The sequence below is a fragment of the Macrobrachium rosenbergii genome, chromosome 7 (genome assembly GCF_040412425.1).
Source record: "Macrobrachium rosenbergii isolate ZJJX-2024 chromosome 7, ASM4041242v1, whole genome shotgun sequence".
NCBI lineage: Eukaryota > Metazoa > Arthropoda > Malacostraca > Decapoda > Palaemonidae > Macrobrachium > Macrobrachium rosenbergii.
The window spans coordinates 35551501-35576358 of NC_089747.1; the positions used below are offsets into that span (position 1 = coordinate 35551501).

General features: G+C 41.4%; 1 protein-coding gene across 2 annotated transcripts in view; it reads right to left on the reverse strand.

Annotated features, from left to right (window-relative positions):
• Positions 1-747: 747 nt before the first annotated feature.
• LOC136840299 (uncharacterized) overlaps positions 748-24858 on the reverse strand; it is a 114244-nt gene continuing 90133 nt past the window's right edge. For both annotated transcript variants that reach the window (XM_067106991.1, XM_067106992.1), the window contains 4 exons: positions 7432-7681; positions 7049-7278; positions 6225-6536; positions 748-4248 (listed from right to left, as the gene is read on the reverse strand). In XM_067106991.1, the coding sequence (XP_066963092.1) occupies positions 2176-4248; positions 6225-6536; positions 7049-7278; positions 7432-7681 (2865 nt within the window). In that variant the 3' untranslated portion in view covers positions 748-2175. The remainder of the gene's footprint in view (positions 4249-6224; positions 6537-7048; positions 7279-7431; positions 7682-24858) is intronic.

A 24858-nucleotide genomic window follows, 5' to 3' on the forward strand; every position in this document is an offset into this window, starting at 1 on the left:
GAAGGTTGCCAAGTTTGGCTACCATTGCTAAGCTAAGATTAGGCTATGGAAGGCTACCCTTGGTTATTTGATGATCAACCCTGGTAGACTAGCTAGTTGGTAAAGTGTACTTTTAAAGCTATAGTATGAATTTGAAGTATCCTTTAGGGTAAAAATGATAATTGTAAAATTGAAGAATACTACCTTGAAGTGTTCTAGTAGATCAAATTCCGTGGGACAGGCATCTTCTGACAGCCGAGTCCTCTGTATACCAGGAGGTTTGAGAACTTATTGATAACATGGTAAATAACATTATAACACTTACTGATAACATGGTAAATAACATCAAAACATTTAGGTTATGTACACTGTAGTACTCCTAGTAGGGAAAATTGTCAGACTTAACCAAAGTTATACAGACTGACAGTAACCCTACATGCTAATTTGTTAGACTATATGAATTTAATGTCCAATAGGCTTTAATAGAAAGCTTATTACAACAGCCATTATATTATTACTCTAAAAGCAGGCGTGTAGTTGACCGTACGTTGACTGTGATCTAACACGTTTACTTATTTGAGATTGTTTCAACACAGTTAAAAGGATTTTCATGAATGGAGATATGTCAGTTACTTGTGAAATGTGATCCCCCCTGTTCTTCTGAGACCCTGTTTCTGTATGTAACACAGTTGATGGCCCAACACTGGGTGCCAGATGTGGGTCTGTTGCTGCTGGTCTTGTAAGGATGGAATAGAGTGACATACTGGCTGGGTGTTGCCTGGTTTATTTGTGGTTCCTTACTGAATGATTGTACAGAATCTTCGAAGTTGTTATTGGCTGGTGCGAGCCGCAAAGTAGTTTCGACACACAGCAAAGGCAAAACAGAGATTATATTTCGGACATCTGTGTACAATAAGTGTACAATGATACAACATATATCAATGGAAAGGCCAGAAAATTCCACATATGGACAATTGCATGAGATTCGAGACAGATTAATGAATACAATGCAGTAGCATAAGATATGTGAAATGGCGAGACGTTTGGCGTCTTCACAAACAGAAACATACATACAGTACAGTTTGATACAGAAGGTTCGGTGGAACATTATGATTACATGATTGGAATGATTGCATGGCAATGCAAGTAGTGGTGATAGTACATAAATCGAGACAATGGTTAGGGAGAAACAGACGGAAATACTGTATGGTAGAAGTTGCCTTCCTTGAGAGAGAGAAAACGGGATGCTCTTGCTTTTGTCTTGTTTCCTCCGATGGATGACGCCACACACGTGCGCCCGAAAGACCGCGATGCGGTCTCTTACAGTCTGTGCAGTCACTGCTGCTGCCATTTCTTGGAATCAACGCATTGCGCTGGCGCCCTACTTGCACGCGACATTCACGTGATTGTCCAATCTCTCCTCTGTATCTATGGTACAACCTCCTTGCTAAAGTGATCCACAGGATAAACATTATGGTCATAGAATGCTAACTTATCTTTACATCAAGACTTGGGTTTTTATGCTAGAAAAAACATTATCATTTATGAGAGTTTCATTCTTTCTTCTGCAGAAATAAATTGGAGTTTTCTCTTCAGGGCTATCCTTGTCACATTTCACAAAATGTACTGGTGTTGCATCCTTTAAGATTAAGCCCCGTCTTTTGCTTTCTTCCATTTGACCTAGGTTTGATGAGGGCCTGTTGGTGCATTATATATTGCCAAATTTGGCAATACATAATGGAAAACTTCTCTTTTCGTCTAGGTCACCGAAAACAAAGCTGCAAAGTGTCGTAACAGAAACATCGATTTTTTTTGTGAGTAAAACAACTATTTTTGTCAACATCAAAAGTGTTGTTGGTTACGCAGAGAACATTTTCATAATAAATGCTTACTGTAGTTGCATTACAGATAGCGAGTTAAAGTACTTGAAATTCCAAATTATGTCCAAAAGAGTTGTCATACTAAGAAAACTATTTTCAGCAATAAACCATTTTCATTTATACAAAAACTGCATTTCTGCTACAAAGGTTCTGAAATCGTAAGGTATAAAGCATAAACAAATATGCTCAAAAGCATGTATTCATGGTAACTTATTAGAAAAGGATTCAAATAATTAGGTACATATTTTACAAGAAAAACTACTATTTAAATATACCTTTCAAGCTTAACTGATGTAATACATTCTTTTTATAACAGTCAACAAGAATTATTGTTTGACTGAAGGTATTCCAAATATCTTAGTACTCCACAAACTGAGTCATTGTTTTCATAATATACTCGAAGGAAAACAGACGATTCAATATTTTTCTGTACAGTCCATGTTCCCTGTGGATCTTTCTCAGCTGCATGTTGATATAAGGAGAGAAGTTTTTGGAAGATTCTATCTTCCGTCCAAGGAGAACTGTTTTTGGTACACTCCCTCAGGAAGAGAGAATTAACAGCTTCTGGCTGAAGAAAATCAACTCCCACAGATAATGTGTGCCAGGGTTTGATAAAGTGCTTTGCACTGAAAGGAGGAGCCCATGTCCATGGGTTCAGAAGCTTTGAAATAAGGTGACAGGCTCTTCTAACCTTTCTTTGGCTTTCATTTAGGTTTTGAAACATATACTTTTCAAAATGGTGTGGATGAAAGAGCCACTCTCCTTCAGAATTAAAAAGGCAAATCTGTGCATTACCATTATTACTTTTAATATATTCCTCATAACCTTCCTTAATTCTGCTTTCCTTTGGAGAAGAAATCGCTATGATGGGCAGCACGTGCACAGCAATTTTTATGAAATTTTCATCCTTTTTCAAGAGCAGACAAAAAGATACTTCAGAGAGACCAGTGGTCAGAAACGGGGAGCATAAAGAGATTTTATCTGGTGAACTCTTATAGCTTAGAAGAGCAGCTTCCATAGCCTTAGAAAATTCCTGAATAAAATTTGTTCCTTTGAAAAGATCAGGTTTTGAATTATGACGAAGAATGAATGTGGTATGGTTGCGGTTTGCCGCTTCTTCATAGGTTACAGGTGCTGTGTGATCCATGCAATGAAATGCCTCCAGTTCTAAAGTGAAATGTACATCTGAGACATTAAATATTTCAGTATCCTCTTGAAGTGGCCCCATAAGTGACAGAATTCCACCAAAATCAGACTTTTTGAGGGCATTGCAGATCTCACCAACTTCTTCTCTGACTGTTGTCGAGATATAAATCATATCCTCACCGGAAAAAGCATTTTTTTCCACACACTCAAACAAAGCCTGTGGCTTGGTTATGTTCAGTGCTTCTCCTTTCCTTCTCAGTATCTCATAGGCCTTCTCAGAATTCGTTTTTTCATTCATGACAGTAAGTGCATCTTCATGTGATGTTAAGGGGAGTGTGAGACTCCCGCATACTGTAGAGTAATTAGCCATAAGTTCTGATGCAGTGAGGCCTACTTGACATTTAGCATCTACATTAATATCGTTCTTCTGCATGTGTTCTTCAATGTACAAAAATGCCTCTTTGTGTCCCCCAAGGGCGGCAAGGTGAGCCGCTGTATACCCACCTACTGTTACCAGATCGAGCTTCGCCTCGTGGAAAAGTAGGAACTCAATCATATTGATTTGTCCATTCATGGCTGCAACATGGAGGAGAGTACTCTTGGAAAAGTCAATTTCCTTGTTTATATCAAAAGATTTGCACTTCGTCATAAGGACGTACATTATGGCATCAAGCCCTTCTTTGGCTACAGTGTATAGTAATGTGTCTAGCGGTTCTCCAATTTCTGTATGCTGTGAGTAATTTGTATCACAAAATCTTTGAAGGTCATTTATGCACTGATCAATAGCCATCCCTTGTTTTCCTTGTAGGAAAGGATTTGATGGATTTTTACAAGCATCTTTAAGGATTCTGATTTGTCCAATCAAAATACTTGTACCAAGATCCCTATTGAGTGACTCAAGAGCTGAAAGAGTAAATGTCAGTGGGGACATTTTCAGATCTCTGCACAAAGTAAGTTGTGTGTGCACTTGATTATTTTCTACGGCTTTTCGGAAAGCATTTTCTTCTCTGCACATTGAATGTAAGTGAACATCTTCCTGTGACAACATCTGACAAAATGTATAGCACCCTTGCTCTGCTGCCTGCAGTAACAGTTCTCTAGCCTCAACGTTTTTTTCTTTTGCATCGCGCTCGAATTTCCACCTAGCTTCACAACCAGCATTAACAACTTCATTCCTAAACTCTGCCATTTCGTCTTTGATGCCTATTCTTAACCCTTCCTCCCGAAGCATGTCACCAAGTACCTGTAAGTAACGGAGAGTTGTGTATTAAAGAGAAACAATGAAGATTTGAATGTTACCTACTGTGTATCATCTTCCTATAGAATTTTATGCATAAAACTGAATATAAACTGCGAATATGGAAAGGTAAATTTTATTCTTCAAGCAATTTGGTAGACCGGATTACTTTTGTTTAAAGCATATCATGTAAATTACCTGCTACTTATATACAATATTTATATTTCAAAATAAAATTCCAGGTCAATGCTTCACAAAAGTAAGTACCATGAATAAATTTGGAATTTCTCTGCTGGAACACTTATTCATGAGACACGAAGAAGAAAAAAAAAGGAGGCGAATTAGAGGAAAACTCCTCCCTTACAGAGCTCCCTTTGAAATTTTGTTCGAGACTCCTGACTGATGGAAAATGACGTAATATCACCGAGCTTATGATCAATTCCTGATGGTCACCTATGTCTTTTTCAAACGCTGTGGAAGTAAAGACTAATTACAAAGCTATTAATTACTAATAGACCTCTACCTAGAATTGTGAAGGCAGTCTGACTTAGTATGAAGTAGCCCAGCGTTGGTGGTGAAAATGTAACGTGATTCTTGTGTGCCTGTATGACAGACATAACATACATGCATGGCTGCGCTTTTGGCACAGTAACCTACTTAAAATATCCGTGATCTCATAATATTGCTGTTGTTACATTTTTTTTACATATACAATATCATTCCTTTTAAAGGATTTGATTAGTATCTTTTTAAGAGGATCTTAGATCCCCCTTTCCATCGCAATTAAGAGAAAGTTTCGGCATGCGTTGTGAAAAACGCACGAACTCACTCCAGCATCTTCTCTGCCCAAGCAATTCCTTTCATTAATTTAAAGTAATTTGGTGGCATGATTGCTCTGACTGAACAGTATACAGCAGTTTCCTCAATCTTTACTCGGGAACCTTTTTCATCACTTTCCACTGCATCGGACTTTTAAAATCTTTCTCTGTGTGGGATCTCGTCTGTTGCCTTCCACTAGGTGGGTCTTTTTTCGTTACTTTCCTTTGCGCGGGACTTTTTCTATGACTTTCCACTGCTTAAGCTTTTCCATGGCTTTTCACAATGAGGAAATTTTTACATATTTTCCAGCGCATGGGACTTTTTGCTTGGCTTCCGACAATGCAAGACTTTTCCCATGGCTATCCACTCTGACAGACTTTTCTACAGCTTTCGACTACACAGTAGCTTTTCCATGATTGTACACTGTGTATAGTATACAAGTTTTATGTTTAATGTGATTATCCCTAAATGTGTAGTCGTTTGTTAGTTTTAGATTAAACCAATCTTGCTCTTGCTCTAAGACAGCCTGCAAACTTATGTAGTTTTTGTCATTCTAAAATAGTATTCTCATATGCTTTGGCATCAGTCATCTTTCAAGTGATGTTTATTTCATACCCCAATTCAAAAAGTTGGAGGGCCTTGAGCACTGTAAGCCATTTTACTAGTTGATTCATTTATCATAAAGATTTTAATTATGAAGAAATTTAGTGACTATTTTTATCACCCTTCGGAAGTAAAACTCCCGTAAAGACTTGCAAATTGTTCCACAGTTAGTAAGTCTCTTGAGAGTTGCAGTTTGACATATAACTTTGAAATTGTCATTTTCATGAGTGTTAAACATGTGCAGTTTCCTTTTCTTATGAGAGTTTAAAGATGTGATTCATTAGTCTCGTTGCGCAATAGAATTAAAATGACATCATGACTTTTTGTCTTAACTATAGTTACCTTCAGTAAATTTTATATGAGGCTTCATTTTTTCAAAGGAATGAGCTATTGTCAACCTTTGTGAGGAAAGAAGCCCAGATTAGTGGCATTTCTTTTTTAACTTCTGCAGCATTACGGAAAGATATTTTCAGTGTAATTGAAAGGAAATAGAACTGGAGAGAGAGAGGAGAGAGAGAGAGAGAGAGAGAGAGAGAGAGAGAGAGAGAGAGAGAGAGTACCTTTCTTATGAGAGCTGGGATTACTGCAGGGAGGTCGACCGTGGTATGGGCTGCTTCAAGAGGAGTGATGTCGCCAATAGACTGGTTACCAAGAGGAGCGCCTGCTCCAACAAGTAAGATAACTGTGTCTCTTTGATTACATCGGATGGCTTCTACTAGAGGGTCAGCATGTGCATTTATTGGTAAAAGAGGAACACCACTCTTTAATAAGTCTATAATTTTTGTTGTTTCTCCTCTCCTCACAGCGTCCACCATCTCACTGAATCGGTCTGCTGTCACACTGTAATCGACTTTTCCTAGGCTGTCACATTTCTGTTGGATATAAAGCAAGATTAAACCGTGAACTGAATGGCTGGATTTTTAGATGGAAATATTTCTTTCAGTTCTGTTAGGGACTTGTTTCCTAGGTGTGAGATGTGTTTCATATTCAGAGGAGAAGAAAAGTTTTACATAGTTGAATGCCGTAGTCTAATTAAGTGAAATCATTCCCTAGAGGACAGACCATATCTGAAAAAGGTTATTGATGTATGATGACTAAATTTAAATTTTTTATGACCCCTGTAACTAATGAAAAGAATAGCTGTGAATTGCATTCGGTAGAGATTTGAGATAAGTTCATCCCTTCTCAAGGACCGTGATGATATCAAGTGCTTAAATATATACAGTCTTTCTTATAGGAGTGAAGATCTGGGTAAATGACGTCTTACAATACACGACAGTGAAATGCTTGACAGATTGGTATTTCATTTCAAATAATTTCCAAATACAGGTTTTAAAAGCTTGAACTTAACTGCTCTTAATTAGCTTTGAGGTTATCAACGGACCTTTTTGAGTAACTTTGCAAGTTCATGGTGACCATATTCCGCAGCAAGCTCTTGGGCAAGGATACCACAGTGATTTTTAATCCTTGGGTCACAATCATGATCAAGAAATGTTTCAGCCATGCTGATCCATATATCTTCCAGACTCAGTCTTTTACCATTCCATATGTATAATGCACCATCATTACCATTTACTGCTTGTCTTGAGGCTAGCTTATGAAGAGCTGTGTTACCTGCAATGAAAGTTTGATCATCATGGCAGAAATAAAGGTTAATAGCATTTCAAAGCAATAGAATAGCAAAGATTCTCATACTACAGTAACTGATGGGTAGACATGTTCAACTAAGGATTCCTGTATTTAAATATCTGCTGTTGGTAAACTAACCCTCGAGATCAACAGCATTTATGTAGTACTCATGATTTGAGAAAAACTCATGAATGTCCTTTGCATCCCAGGCAGGTACACCATTTGTAAAGGAGGCAGATGCAATATAATGAATGAGTGAATGCCTCTGTTGATTGTAGATGGTAGCAGGGAGGGAGTAAGCTTCCAGTAACAACTTCACTCCATTGTATGAGCCATACCTTCCATTCCTAGCTGCTGAAAATATCTTTCTCTCTCGAATTCGAAGTTCCTGCAAAGAGTGTGGCCTTTACCCTTTGGCTTATCAGTTTTACAACTAATCAATGCACAAGCTCATTTTTAAGAAATTAATAAATTTTTGAACAAGTATATTGCTTCTATGGCCATTACATCAATTGTAAGGATGTAATGAGATGACATATTCTTAGCATAAGGAAGTTGAAAGATAAACACTGAGGTTTATTGCTTATGTTAAAACAACAGACAATAATGGAAGAAACAACATATTGTTTCATTTTTTCCTAAGAAGTATACAAACCTTTGCCTTATATCAGAGTAATATTTGAAAGCTAGGATATTCATCGATGATTGTTAATAGTGTGGTTGTTGGTGTGCATTTTGAATTTGGTGCGAGTCCTAGTTACTTTCATGGCAGTGTCTGCTGCTATGACTCCTGTGTCTTCACAGAAGCTCACCTTGACCACATCCTTATGGGCAGAGAAGAGACAGACAGAAAATAAGCAAGAGTAAGGCTGGGAAGTACCATTATCCCTGTCCCTCCTCTCTTCTTCCTCCTGGAGCTTGTTGTTGTTCTCCTCTTCCACCACCTCACCCTCCTTACTCTTCTTGATTCCAGAATCAAAGGAAAGTCTAGAAGAGGCTCGGAAGTCTTCTTAATAGGTGCTGTAAACGCCATTTATATTTCTTATTCATAATTATTGAGACCTCCTAGCTCGACTGCTACAAAGCAGCTCCCCATTACAAGCTTGTTGAGTAGCTTTGATGAAGTGGAGAGTGCTTACTTTGGGAAAGCAGTTCATTTGGTTAGTCACTGTGGTCTGTAGTGCACAAGAGATTTGTAAGTGGGACCTTACTTTCCATGGACTTTTGACACATTTCAACTGAGTATATTAGACAAGCAGACTCTTGACAAGAGATCGATGGTGTGCATTGACTTTAACCTTGTAGCTGCTACTTCTTAAGTATGTTGCAACCATTCAACTTTGGTCATTCATAATGTTTGCAGTCTGGACAGATATTTCTCCCATGCTGTTGAATATTGTTTTGGTGGACCCATACATTTTGTGGTTTGCATCATGGGCTTCATTTATTTAATTATCTATATAACAACCTATGTATGCTGTAACTTTGAAACCTATAATTAAACTTCCTAATGCTGTGTGTTTGTTAATTTTGCTGAATTTTTTAATTGATTAGAGTGATCAAAAGTAAAATGTATTTGTTATTTGCAGTGTTACTATAGGTAAACTTTAATTAGGGGAGTGATAACCAATACTTGGTGTGATTTAAATGGATGTAACCCTTGGAACTCATTCTCAGTAAAGTTAAGAAGTCTCATGAATGTCTTCACCCACTGTACATGCCTGCTGTAGCAGTATCAGATGGTACTCTCCAGAAGAGAGGTGACAGACATCATTCTCATTCACAGGGTTGATCCTCCAGGAGGAGGGGTTTTGATAAAGTTATGGAATGTGCTCCTGACAGTTCACCCACCCAGGTTTCTTGAGGATGTCCAACCTGTCCCTTGACCTTCTGTCTGTGACAAATGTTTCAAGGAATGATTTATCACAGCTACAGCATAAGGAATATTCCAGTGATCCACAAGAATCTGCAGGGTTTAAATTAGAGGTTTTCACCTTATGTCAAGTTCCATCGCCTTCCAGTGTCACTATGTACTTGTGATTGTCTGTCTTAGACTCATGTTACCTGGCTACCTGCAAGCGCATCGATAATCATACTAAGGGTCAAAGTAATGCAAGTATATGTTTATGTAGCCTACTACTTGAGGTTTTCCTATGTTTTGTTGTGCTTTGTTTAATTTTAGTCATCTCAAGATCAGGTATTTATATAATATTTTTTTTGTAAAAAATTGTTCATGTAGTTTCATATTTCCTTAACTCAGCATTACTGTGCATTGATTTTATGTATAATCCTGTGTATACAGGGAACGGTCCTATATGTATCACTGAGAGGTTGATGATTATTTTCATACGCAATAATCATTGCCTCACAATGGGTTATGGTACATCCAGTCATGCAGTATCCATCAGGTGGGGTCAAGATTTCTCTGGGGTGCTCAGTAATACACAGCACCAGTTCTGGCTGGTTTAGTGCTGCTACCAGAGAGCCTATCATTGACAGGGAGGTTGACTGACCTTGGCTATCCTTCAGTTTTTCTGATTGGGGGTTATTGGTCACTCCTTTTGAGGCTCAATTGAGGCCTACCAGTCCTCTGGATCTTCCCCAGTTTGGTCTTATGCATTAGACCATTCTTCCTTGATAGAGTATCTGACTCAGTATGGTTTGGAACCTCTGGGCTATGAAGATCTGATTCAGTTGCATTTGGATCCTGTAGGCCTTGAGGGTCTAACCCCACCAGAGCTGCACCACATTGAGCATGATAGTCACTTCCAAGAGACCTCTGGGCTCATTCTTTAGGGTAATGGTGTTGGTGGGGCTTCGGTCAAGCAAATTCTTGCATTCAGTCTGCAGACCATGCTGTCTTTTCAACTGCTCTGATCCCCACCTTTCCTTGGATTGCTGGAAGAAATGATCTTGTTGATTGCTGGTCCATAGAATTTTCTTGCCTTTGTAGATCCTTTAGGCTTCTTTGCCTTCATGTAGGTGGATCCAACAGTCTGTGTTAAGGGATAACCTGTCATTGAGTGGCTTTTTTCAGAGGGGAGTGATTCTTTTTTATCTGAAACAGTAGCCAACAAGTCATGATTGAACCTTTGGCTCAGCATGCTGGTCAACTTTACTATGTTTGTCTTTAGGGGACAGCAAAATTCTAAACGCTAGTGTAGGGACAGATTTCCATTTCCCTCAAACTCCAGTCCACTAACCTTTGGACCAGTCTGGTTGTGGAGAGACTCAAAGCCATTTACAGCCTATTTTACATCATGTTATGACTAAGAGCAGTGCCCAATTGTCAGGACACCTTCAGTGACTATGCTATGAGCATTACTGTTGGGAAGAGGCCAAACCTCCTCCGAACCTTGATTAGCTATTCATCTACTATTCATCCTAATTGCAAGATGTCTAAGAGCACTTAACTCCTGCCTAGCTTCTAGGATTGTCTCTATCTCAGACCCTGTTGAGAAGTTTTGATGATATTTAGTGGACTGTATATTTTTCTGGTTCTTAGCCTGGATGTTGTAGGTTGGGATGTGCAGTTCTACAGACACGACTACAAACCACAGATTCAGCTGTTGGATCACATAAAATAGCTGTGTTTTTACAATTTTATTACAAAAATTAAACTCTACTAATGCCTTGACTGTGCACATTTACTTTACATCTAACAGCAACAAAACGAACACAAACTAGTAACAGCCATGCTAACAAGTTGGCCTCGTGGCCAAAGGGAACATATATACATGATACTTCAGAGGCAAAACTAGCAGCAATTTATCACTTGTGGCGCTTTGCACAACGCAGCGTGATCTGATTGAAGCACACAAAACTAACAACGCCTGATTTATTCTTCTACATCAAAAATCACTATTATCACTTCTGGACATAGGCAAGTTTCACTGAAGTTCCTAAATTGAAGTAAAAAACACTTACTTACTTTGAAACAGAATTCTAGGCTACCTTCCCTGACCACTCGTTCCTCTGACATGCTCGGTGTCTTTCTAATTTCCAGGATTCTCAGATACAACTCGATAAAGTAGCACTGGACTTTGCCACAGTGTACATATTGTGAGGTCAACAGAGACAGGACTGGGAATGACTAATTTATTTACCTGGGCACAGGTATACATAGCAGCGTGCGGACGGAAACGTGGTGCCCGACCTTCGACTGCCGTGACCCGTACGCTGAGCGAGAGCAATTTGTGTTTGTTAACAGTCAATCAAATAGCAATAATAAGAGACATAATGTACATACAGTGATAAAACATATATTGGCAAAAAGGCCAGGAAATTATCCAGCCCGGGTTAGAGAGCTGGTTGTTTATTGAAGTATCTGTTTTAAGAACAGAATTTAGCATCTCACCTTTCTTCAGATGTTTCTGGTAGCTGTGGCCTTACCTGGGTCAGCAGATCCCTTCTCTTTTCGTCATAAGATTCGCTCTAAATCTATCTTTACACAAAGGCATACTGAAATGAGACACTGATATAGAAAACTAGACTTTATTGACAAATTTAACGGAAGTAACTCTGCAAAAACTATGGTCATGAAATGGAGTGACTCACACTTCCTATCAAAAGAACACATTACTAGAGGAACACTGTTTCCCAAACAAGCATAGATATTATTTTACACCAAACAATAATAGTCAATGACCCCCTTGTCATCAAGCAAAATAATAAGGTTGTAAATTTTAAAGACCACAATACAAGTCATATAGTCTGGAAAGAGTAATAACACCACTTCCAAATATTCGTCCCTCTCAGGACAATGTTCGAATTCATTCAATGTCCATCAGGTTCCTAAATCAAGGTAGAGTTTGAAATCTCTGTTTTTATGGGAGGAAATTGAACTTGTGATTTTTACCATGATTTTCAGTGATGGTCTTATTCACAAACACAGCTCAAAAGAGCGACCACTAGCGACAAATCGAATTGTGAATACCCATTTTATGGTTTCTCTATAATATACACATTAATTGAGAGCACACAAGTGTTATCATGAGAACACATTCTCTTGATAACCCCATTCAATGTCCATCAGGAAACTGCAATTCGCTCGTACTAGCGACAACCGTACAGTTCAATGTTCGAAGAACCCCGCCTTCTGCACCCACAGATATCACAAGGCTTCCATCAATCTATTATGTTTCTCCCAGGCGCTTAAAACGCAAGGCTCTCTCTGTATCTAACTGAGCAAAGCGCAAATGCATTTGTCAGGCATTCCTTGCCACCAGCACCACCGTCTCTGCAGCAGAAGTGCTCTGCAAGGTCATCATATGTCTTTTCCAAAGGTCACCCCCGTGACTGTTACAGGAACTTGGACCACCTACACTGGACGTCCTTGTCCAGTTATGATAACTGTCCAATCAAAAGTTCAGAAGGGGCCAACTCCAAAATCATAGCAAAACTGTCTGCACTAGATATGAAAATTATATGTCTCGTAACACAGGTATTATTCTTTTATGGAACACAACACTTGAAATCTTGCATTCTTGGTGATCCAACTACGCTGAATGGCCTGTGACTGCGCGAGCCCAAGATGAATGCGGCACTCTTGAATCCTTTGCTCCAAACAGATGTCTCCCAGCAACGACAGCGATTTGTAGACATCCCGCCCGACATCTCTAAAACCCTGGATCTTCTCATGAAACTGCTGGTGTAGCAACCTGCAGGCTCTAAAACCCTGGATCTTCTCATGAAACTGCTGGTGTTCTGAAACCTGCAGGCTTATCGTATGCCATATTATTACTGAACTATTAAAAGTACTAGGGCAAAAGGTCATATGATAAAAATGTGAAACAATCCCAAGTTGCTAACTGGAACTTCCACAATCAACCCACTATACTATTCATAAAAAAATTCTACCCCATAAAAAATTACCTGAGAAACCTAACAATATACTAAATTCATTAAAGGCAATCCTAAACATCTGAGGGGTAAAATATCTTGTAAAATCATCAAAGTTTTACCCTGCTTAGCAAGTATTATCGAAACCTGCTCAATTCTTCAGCAAAACAGCAATTGACATACTGGCAATCGCTCCTATGATCATAACAACTACAATTACCAACGGCACAGCCCTCTTAATTCAAAAAGAGAACTGAAAAATTCAAATACCCAAACTTGGAAGCCATATTAAAGTCTTCCTAATCCTATCCTAAACCCCACTGATTTATCCAAACCTGTAACAGATCAGACAAACTCTGTCCGATATACTAATCACCCCACAAAAACAAAGTCCTGTAAGGGTGTTGTCTGGTTTATTGGTGGTTCCTTACTGAATGAATGTACAGAATCTTCGAAGTTGTTATTGGCTGGTGCGAGCCGCAAAGTAGTTTCTACTCACAGACAGGGCAAAACAGAGGTAATGTTTCGGACATCTGTGTTTGTCGGCAGACAAACAGATGTCAATTGTGAGAGACATAATAAACGTACAATGATAAAACATATATCAATGGAAAGGCCAGGAAATTCCACATATGGCCAATAGCATGAGATTTGAGACAGATTAATGAATACAATGCAGTAGCATAATATATGTGAAATGGTGAGACGTTTGGTGTCTTCACAAACAGAAACATACATACAGTTTGATACAGAAGATTTGGTGGTACATTATGAGTACATGATTAGAATGCTTGCATGTCAATGCAAGTAGTGGTGATTGTACATAAAGTGAGACAACAATGGTTAGGAAGAGACAGACGGAAATATTGTACGGTAGAAGTTGCATTCCTTGAGAGAGAGAAAACGGGATGCTCTTGTTTTTGTCTTGTTCCCTTTGATGGATGACGCACATGTGTGTGCTCGATGTGGTCTCTTACAATACTCCCCCACCCCTAAGCAAGGCGTCGATGGCGAAATTGTCTTGCTGACAATTGGAATGGATGCGAAGGGCTTGGGCTTGGGGCAGGTAGGAGGCTGAAGGTGGCGCAGGAGGACGGGAGCGGGTTGAAGGGTACATCGCTCTTTTGTTGGTCAAGTCCAGTATGAGTTCGGGGGCGGCAGCAAGCTGCCTGGAGGAGGCGACCAGGGTTCCTGTGGTGGGGTAGGTCATCTCGGGGGGTCGGACATCTACTGAGCACTAGGGAATGGCTGGAAGCGGGGAGGCGACAAAGGGTTTGTTGGCACGTGGGTTGTCATCTTGGGTTGGACGTCTGCCATCGGCTCCTTCGGGTCACCAGTGTAAGGATGGTATAGAGTGACATACTGGCTGGGTGTTGTCTGGTTTATTGGTGGTTCCTTACTGAATGAATGTATAGAATCTTCGAAGTTGTTATTGGCTAACCACAGATGCGATCCATCAAAAAAATAAATAAATAAATAAAATAAAAATGAAATTCATATCTCTATGAAACTGTACGGTATCCAGCACATAATTTTAACTAAGTTGTGCAATACATTAGAGCAAAAACTGAACTCAGACAATTAAAGAGTTGTATAACTCTAAAGACTAACGTCCTCCCCAGTAAAAGAAAAAACTACTATAAGTTACGCCAAATTAAAATCCATTAAAAAAACAGAGAAAAAAAAGAAGAAAAAATGATCATAACTACAGTCCAACCCAGGAATTAACCCATACGATAACCATTAACTCATCTTTTTAATTTTAGATACATGTGTCAACCGAGACACACCTGTGTTTTCATCCAGAACAACAAATCTATTTCCCTTCTTTGCTTCTACAACGCGGAAAGGACTTTCAAATTTAGGACCCAGTTATGGTTCAGCTGATTCCTGACATTTATCTTCACATAAACCCTATCTTCAACAACCACTTTAACTCTATCTGGTTTGCGTTGCTCTTGTTTACCATATCTCGCGTTTTCATTTCAAGATTCTTAGCAAGGAGTGCATATCTCTTTCGCGGCACTTACCAGCGACCTAATTGTATCATCACCTGATGGAATGGGCAACAAATCGAACGCACCCCGCGCTGGGTAACCAAACAGCGCCTCATTGGGAAACATTCCAATGGTATCGCTTGACATAGTATTAATACTATGTTGGACCTGTGGAAGATATCGATCCCAATTTGGATCATTACCTCCCACGGTCATCCGAAGAGCTTCAATGACTTTCCTATATGCCATTCACTTCTGGTCTATAGGGGATAATATTGACTTTCTTAATACCCATTACATCTGCCTGCCACTGAATTGTCCGATTGATAAATTCACGCCCATTGTCTGTAATCAGAACCTCTGGCACCCCGTACCAGCAAATATACCCAGTAAAGAATGCAATTGCCACCTCTTCTGCTGTTTTATGCTTCAATGGGAAAATCTCTACAAACCTAGTTAATTCGTCAACAACCACCAACAGGTCCATGTGGACTCTTGCTGCGGGTCTGGTAGGAATCGGGAATGAACCCAATTTACAAGAAACGACCCTGATGGCTTACATGCATTACAAACTGAACAACTTCTCACAAAGTCTTCTACCGAACTAAGCATATTCTTCCAAAAGAATTGTCCCCATACATTTTGATACGTTTTCTCAATCCCCAAATGCGGACTGCCAGACCTACTGTGAACAATATCTAACACCGTAGGTACTAAACTCGTAGGACGACTACTTGCGTCATATCCCCCTTATCGCCACTATTTCTCAGTCTGTATCTAATCTTCCCTAACTAACAAATTACCCTTTAACTCAAGTCATGCAAAAGGCAACTTATAACCCTTCCTAACTAATTCCCCTCTAAAAAAAGCCTTTGTGTCTCCCAGAATTTCGTCTTCATCTTGCTCCGCTTCTACTAATATCCCAATCTAAGCTAACATGCATGAGTACCCTCCTTGTCAGAAAAACTTCTACTAAGGGCATCTGCTACAACATTCTGTCTACCCTCTATATACTTCAGCTTAGCATCAAAATCTCTGATTGTCAAAAACCACCGGGCTTTTTTTGGGGAAAGATCCAGCTTATTAAAAAGATCCAACAATGACTTATGATCCGTCAGAACCTCTTCATGATTGCCCAACAATAGCATTTTAAAATAAATGAGAGACGAGACCACGGCAAAGGCCTCTTTGTCTACTACCGACCATAACCGTTCATTACTACCTCGTGTCTTAAACTTCCTACTATAGAATGCAATTGGATGGAGACTTCCATTGAACTTCTCCATAAGGCATGCCCCTATACCATCATAACTAGCATCTGTTACCAATGTGAAAGGACGTTCCAAATCAGGAAACTTCAACACTGGGGATTTACAAGGGCATCCCTAATTTTTTGAAAAGCTACTTGCTGTCCATCTCCCCATACAAACTGCACATCATCCCTCAGAACATCTATCAAAGGAGATGCCAGAACAGAAAAACCCTTCACAAATCTATGGAAAAACCTGGCCATCCCCAAAAAAGACCTCATCTGTTTCTTAGTCTTGGGAGAGGCAAACTCTACAATTGCCCTAACTTTATCATCATTCACTCTAACACCCTCTTTAGAAATGACATGACCTAAATGTACTGTATGCCTCTTGAGAAAATTGCACTTAGCTAACTTTATCTTCAAACCCGCTAATCTAAGTGTTCTAAAAACTTCCCTAAGAACTTCTAAATGCTCTTCTGCTGAATCAGTGGCAACTAGGATATCGTCCATGTAAAGGAAGATATTTTTCCCTGACAAATCATGCAAAACTGTATTCATTAGCCTAGTAAATGTCATCGGACTGCCTGTTAAACCAAACGGCATTCCCTTCGGCAAAGAGAAGGCCGTGTATGAACTCATAATGCAAATACCCTTTCATTAGAGTTGAGGAGTAGAAGCATCTCCCTCCTATCTCTACAAATAAATCTGGCAAACATGGCACAGGGTAGCAATCAGGAATGGTTTTCTCATTCAGTTTTCTAAAGTCTATGCACACACGGACTGAACCATCCTTCTTAGGCACTGCTAGCAATGGGAAATTAAAGGGTGATGAACTGGGCCCTAACAATGCCTTCTTCTTCCCACTTGTTAACCTCGTGCTCTACCTGTTCCCTAATCTTAAAAGGAATCCTATATGAAGGAACAAAAATAGGCTTAGTGTTTTCCTCTAAGTGAACCTTGTGTTCTAACACATTTGTTAATTCTAACTTATCCCCTTTGAGTGCGACTGTCTGCAAACTCGGCCAGAACATCTTCTACACCCCCGGCATATTCTTTGCAATCAGCATTAGCTAACTGATTCCTAAAAACTTGCCTTCTAGCCTGTAATTCCTCTACAGAAAAAGAACAAAAATCCCCGACAACATTCACTGAATTATCCTTATCGACCCAGTCAACAAAGTCGATTGCATAAGTTCCCTTCTGGTAATTGCGAACTGAATCACTGCAGTTTAGCAATTCCACCCAAGTATCCCCTGATCCTGATACCCTATTTATAGAACCCGTACACAAAACCCCCTTCAGCTTCTTGCTACCTTAATCCACACACATCTGTCTGGATTTATGCACTCCTTTCACTCGAACTTTCACCATAGCAACCATTCCCGGACCAAGCACCACATCATCCGTCAAACACCCCCTTATAGCACTTCTCATCCCCTGACCCATGTTCATCATTCACTCCCAGATCCTCATGTACACCCGATCTATTGTCATCCACTGCACTCATATCCGTTCCCTCATACAGCACAAAGACCCCAGGCACTCCCACAGTTATACCACAAACCCCCGTATGAACTGATATCTTTCATCTCCAACACACGGGATGACCTAGTAATAACACATTCCCCAAAGTACTCCCCTGTATAACCGAAAATGATTCTGTCAAAGATCTACCCTGAGAGATAAATCTACATCTATGTATCCAAAAATCTGTAACCTATTTGCTTGAACATGGCATACAACTTCCTTAGCAGGTCTCAAAGAGCGATTGGGGGACATTGATCTGAACAACTCATAATTAATTAAGTTAATGGAGGCGCTTGTATCTATAAAGACCCTTACATTTATACCATGTACAGACCCAATTACAACTGGCTTCGACCCTGAGGGTTCTCCCAGAAGTCCTAATTCCAAGAGACACCCATCCAGTTTTCCTTTACAACTGATTGGTCTTTAGACAATGTCTGCCGATCACAAGATCCCCTTGAAAAATTCGCGTGAGGAACTTCCCTATCTGAGATACCAAAATTCTGAAATACAGGCCTATTGTTATACTGTCTCCAAGACGGGCAAGACCGCCAAGGATGACCATTATTCTTACAACTGCCACAATACTTAATGCGGCAAAATCTCTTAATGTGTCCCTGCACATTACAATTGGAGCAACGACCCTGTTGGATCCTAGAACTCAAGCCACCCATCGTCTTTGGCTATTTCGACTTTCAATAAAATTCTTCGGACAACGGACTGGAACTCTGCATCCTACACAACCATAAGCTGATCTAAGGAATCTCCGATCACTATTTCCTCTCCTCATTTTTGCCACTTTCTTCTTCGTAAATATTTATTCACGAAGAAGAAAGTTAGCTTATTCTTGGCTAATCAGAAATGCAAAAAATTCCCAAGTCCCGTGTAAGTACACCTTTTACTGAAAAAATGCAAGAAAAAAAAACAATTTCATCTTGAAATAATTCCCACACAACACGAAACTAGAAGGTTATTTCTCTTTACTCTAACAATTAATCCCCAAAATTCAAAAGAAGGTACTAATCAAACCCACCATTAAATCCAAAGTTAATTAAACCCACAATCAAATCTCAAATTAACTAAACCCACAATTAAATTCAAAAATTAATTGAACCCTTAATTAAATTCAAAATAAGTAAGCCCAAAATCAAGTTCACAATTAAGTAAACCCATAAGTAAATTTAAAATTAATTAAAGCCATCATTAAATTAAAACCCAAAAATTAAATTCAAAATTAACTAACCCCCGCAATTAAATTCAAAGTCCCATGGAAAAGCACAGCTGATTTGCCTTTTAGTAAGTCAGACCCACTTCTCCAAGGCCAAACTACAAAAAAAAAAAAAAAAAACAAAGAGAATGGGCATCCACTCTCACGTATAGAAAATGTAACTCGAGAGAGAGAGAGAGAGAGAGAGAGAGAGAGAGAGAGAGAGAGAGAGAGAGAGAGAGAGAGAGAGAGGAAAAGGGAAAGAATTCGTCCCTCCCCCTCAGTGCAACACCTCACTCCCAGAAAATACGCTGAGTGCACCACCATTTCTGTCACCAGGCAGAGATTGCTGAATCAACTCAAGCAACCCCACCCACTTTACATGCACGCACGTATGCACTCAAAGTAACACATGCCCATGTGTAATTATAAAAATAAGAGAAAAAAAGTAAAAAAAAAATACTAAGAAATGTATACACACTTGCATAAAAAATGTTTGCACACAGTAATTCACAAATGTCAAATAAACTCCTACCCAATTATCAAAGTCCCCAGAAATAATACAACCATAAAATATTCCCCTTATTAAACCCTAAATGCCAATGCAAACTGCTGCTTGATATATGTAAAAAAAAAAAAAATTTCAAATGCACTACATAAGAGCGAAGCAAGAAACCCCGCCCAGACTAATGATGTAGCCGACACGTCACAGAAGGAACGCCATCATCGTGGGCAGCACCCACAAATCTGCAGAGGCAGCATGCTCCCCATTCAATCTGACACTAAAATTAACAATAAAATAAAACAAACAAAAAAAAGAGATAACACTCATGTGCGTTTCTGCTTAACAACGTGTGAATTCTCTCACCCAAAGAAAGAGAGAGAGGAAGCAAAAAGAGAAGAACACTCTCGCATGCATTTTGTGTGTTTTAACACACACACACAAGCGGTCAAGAAAAAATCCTATCCTGAGATGCCAATACTAAAATTACCAAATTATGTCTCTTCGGAAATGTATCCTTATCTATCTAATTATCTATTTAAGTCTAACACCACTGCCCACCACTCTTATCCATCCCGGGTTCGAGAGCCACCTGTTTATTGAAGCATCTGTTTTAAGAACAGAATTTAGCATCTCACCTTTCTTCAGATGTTTCTGCTAGCTGTGGCCTTACTTGGGGTAGCAGATCCCTTTTCTTTTCATCATAAGATTCTCTCTCAACCTATCTTTACACAAAGGCCTACTGAAATGAGACACTGATATAGAAAACTAGACTTTGTTGACAAATTTAACGGAAGTAACTCTGCAAAAACTATGGTCATGAAATGGAGTGACTCACACTCCCTATCAAAGGAACACATTACTAGAGGGAACACTGTTTCCCAAACAAGCATAGATATTATTTTACGCCAAACAATAATAGTCAATGATCCCCTTGTCATCAAGCAAAATAATAAGGTCGTAACGACCACAATACAAGTCATATAGCCTGCAAGAGTAATAACACCACTTCCAAATATTTGTCCCTCTCAGGACAATGTTCGAATTCATTCAATGGCCATCAGGAAACCGTTCCTCACAGTGATGGTCTTATTCACAAACACAGCTCAAAAGAGGGATCACTAGCCACAAATCGAAGTGAATACCCATTTTATGGTTCCTCTATAATATACACATTAGAGAGCTTCATACGAACACATTCTCTTGATAACCCCTCCCTTGCAACGTGACGTCACCATCCAGTTCAATGTTCGAAGAACCCCGCCTTCTGCACCCACAGATATCACAAGGCTTCCATCAATCTGTCATGTTTCTCCCATGCACTTAAAACACAAGGCTCTCTCTGTATCTAACTGAGCAAAGCACAAATACATTCGTCAGGCATTCCTTGCCACCGGCACCACCGTCTCTACAGCGGAAGTGCCATGCCAGGTCATCATATGTCTTTTCCAAAGGTCACCCCCATGACTGTTACATATACATGGGATTCTCACTGTGTTGACAGATGCAATACATGATCATGATTAATGGGAAAGGAAAAGACATCAGACATCTTTACAAGTACTCCCCCCACCCAAGACAATTATTATGAAATAGTGATTGGAAGACCTGTTGCATGTCAATCATGGTATCTCTTTGGGAGCAGGAGCTGACCCCGAGTTCTTGATACCTGTGGTTGTTGGGCAGCTTTGACTGCTGAATCGTCCAGCGGTTTTGCCGAGAGGATGACATCCTTAATGTGGCCCTTGGGACGTCCTCAACTTCGTTTCAGGATGCCGATCACTTCATCCAAGGCCTTGTTTTGTGGAGGCATTCTGGGATGCCTGCTGGTTTCCTCCCAAGTTCTGCTGTCCATCAGAAAGGCTGGCTTTAACCTGTCAACAGATATCCAATCTTCCTGCCCATGGATGTTGACAAGGTGGGCCTTGGATGTTCTACTGATGACTTGGTACAGTCCTCTGTATAGTATGGTTAAGGGTGGGTGGTGGGTGTCATTCCTGATGAAGACGTGTACAGGTATTCAGGCCGCTTGGGGTGAAGTTATGGGTCCTGTCTGCGAAAGTCTTTTAGCAGGGCTCAAACTTCTTTGCAATTTCCCTTAGCCTTGGAAGGGGCGTAGGCTATCCAGGGCGTCTGGCTCCGTGGGAAAGAAGTCTCCAGGTACGGCCAGTGTTTCGCCGTAGACTTTCTCCGTGGGAGATTTGTCGCCGTTTGCCTTGGTGCGGTGCGGAGACCCAACAGGACCCAATTTTCATCAGTGCAATGTTCCGTCAGAGCTGCTTTCAATGAACGGTGGGTTCTTTCCACCATACCGTTGGCCACAGGGTTGTATGCCGTCATACTGTGGGGTGTTGTCCCCATCAGGTGTGCCAGGGAGACCCAGAGTTCTGATAAGAATGCTGGGCCTCTGTCTGTAGTTATCCGTCCAGCACACCGAAGTGGCTTATCCAACTTGACAGCAGGGCTTCTGTGCAGGCGCTTTTTGATGCTTCTACCATTGGGGTTGCTTCCGGCCATCTTGTGGAATGGTCTATGATTGTCAGGAAGTATCTGGTGCCCCCTGATTATGGCAGAGGCCCTACGACGTCTACGTGGATGTGCCTGAAACACTGTCGTGGTTGAGGGAAGTCTCCGATGCCTGATTCCGTGTGCTGGATGACCTTACTTGTTTGGCAGGGCATGCAGTTTTTTGCCCATTCTCGTATGTCCTTCCTGATCCCGTGCCACACAAATTTCTCTGTCATCAGGCATGTTATTGTCCGTCCTGATGGATGGGACAGCCCGTGGATGATGTCAAAAGTCTGCTTTCTTCGTGACGCAGGTATCAGGGGGTATGGGCGGCCTGTGCTGGTGTTGCAGAGAAGTGTTGATCCTGATCCACCCACTGGCACGTCTTCCCACCTCAGGCGGTAAGTACCATGCAGTAAGCTGCCGTTTCCGGGTCTGCGACTTGTTCCTTCGCCAGGTCTTCATAGTCTTTGCCCAGGTGGACTGAATTTATTTCAATTCTTGATAGGGAGTCAGCTACTGGATTCTTCTTGCCGAGAACATAACTCATGGTGCAGCCGAATTCGGAGATAGCAGCTAGGTGCCGTTGCTGCCTTGCTGTCCATGCATCTCCTGCCCTCGTGAACGCATGTACCAACGGCTTGTGGTGAAAGGGCTGCCATCCAAGAGGTACTTGAAGAGCTGGACGGCTTGGTGGATTGCCAGCAGTTCCCTGTCGAATGCACTGTAATGGGTCTCCGACGGCTTTAACTTGTGGCTAAAAAAAGACAAGCAGGTGGGGGGAACCGTCTACTAACAGCTCCAGCACGGCTCCACAGGCTGGTGTTGGTGGTAAGTCTCAGGGGGGCGGTGGGGTCTTGATATGTTAAGGTGTTGGCTTTGGAGAGGGCTGCCTTCGTCTGTTCAAACGCCTTTTGCTGTGAATCTTCCCAAGTCATTGCTTTCGGCTTCCCCTTCAGTACTCTGGTTAAGGGATACATGATGTGGGCGATGCCCGGCATGAAACGTCAGTAGTAGTTGACCATGCCTAGGAGCTCCTGCAGGGACTAGATCGTTTTTGGTGCAGGAAACTCCTTCACTGCATTCACCTTGGAGACCACGGGGCGGACACCTGCCGGAGAGACCTCGTGTCCCAGGAAGTCTACCTTCTCCACTCCGAAGGTACATTTGTCAAATCTTATGACCAAGCTGTTCCACTGAAGGCGTTTCAGCACAGCCTGGACATGACCCAGGTGCTCCTCCGGGGATCTGGAGAAGATCAGGATGTCGTTCACGTAGCAGATGCAGAAAGGTGGGTCCCCCGGGGTGCTGTCCATAAGGCGTTGGAATGTGGCCCCGGCGTTCCTGAGGCTGAAGGTAGAGTAGGGGAAGGTATATGTCCCAAATGGTGTGATGATGGTTGTCTTCAGAACATCGTCGGGATGTACTGGTACCTGAAAATAGGACTTGAGCAAATCCATTTTTGTGAACACCTTGGCCCTGTGCAGGGCACCTGTTAGGTCCTGCCTGCATGTTTGGCAGGGGATAGTGGTCCAGTGTTGTCACTAGGTTCAGCCGACGATAGTCCCCACAGGGCCTCCAGGAACTGTCTGGTTTCTTCACCATGTGGAGGGGGGATAACCATGGACTCAATGCATTTCTGCAGATACCCATCCTTTCCATCTCAGTGAATGCTCATTTAACATCTTGGAGTTTCTTTGGTGGCAGGAGGCGGAACTTGGCATGTGTTGGTGGGCCTGTGGTGGTGATGTGGTAATGGATGCCGTGCGTGGCCTGGGTACCTGGCACCTGATGCAGTTCTGGCTTGAAGACATATGGGAATTCGTGCAGGAGGGCGTTGTATTTGTTCGATGAGGTGGAGTATATGGTGGTCATTCCTGGTCCAGTGGAGAGCGGTCGGGAGCGGCAGGTTCCGGTATCCAGTAGGCGTTTTCAGCCAATGTCTACTAGCAGTCCGTGATGTGCGAGGAAATCAGCGCCCAGTAAAGGAAACTTGACATCCACGATGATGAAGAGCCATTTATATTTACGGCCCAGGATGGATATTCTGCAGGTCCAAGTTCCGTAGCAGCGGATGGACCTTCCATTTGTGGCCACTAGTGCGGCTGCGGCGCCAGACGTGTGGTCATGGTCCTCCCTCGATGGTGGAAATACCGACTGCATAACCTCAGTATCTACCAGCATCCGTTGTCTTGATATGGCGTCATGGATGAAAAATCCTACTGGCTGGGGTTCCTTAAGGTTTGCAGCCACTGCTGTTATGGGTGGCTGCCTTTCTACTTTTTTTCTGTGAAAGAACAGGGGGCTCTGCAATTTCTGGCATTACTTCCGAACCTCCGATGGAAGTAATACCAGGCTGGATTTGTCCTCATCTTCTGCTGCTGCGGCGGCGCCTTCTTCCTGTACACCACGTTTGTGTCCCCCACTTCGTCTTCTTCTGCTACCAGGCTGCAGGCTGCGGGTGTTGCAGTGTGTTTGGAGGCCTTGGTGGCCTCATGGAGTTTTTGTGCGACGTTCACAATTCGTTCCATTAAGAGGGCGTCTGATTTCTACAGCGTTTGGTGAAGTCGTCTTCTTGTTGGCCTCCAGTGGTCAGTTTCTGTAGTAGTTTGTTTCTCTGCAGGCGATGTTCTTCCATGATTTGTGACCTCACCTCCTGCAGAAGGCGTCGCAGGAATATTTCCCACAACAAGCTGATCTCCCTCCTCCGTCTGTCTGAGTCGATGCCTGG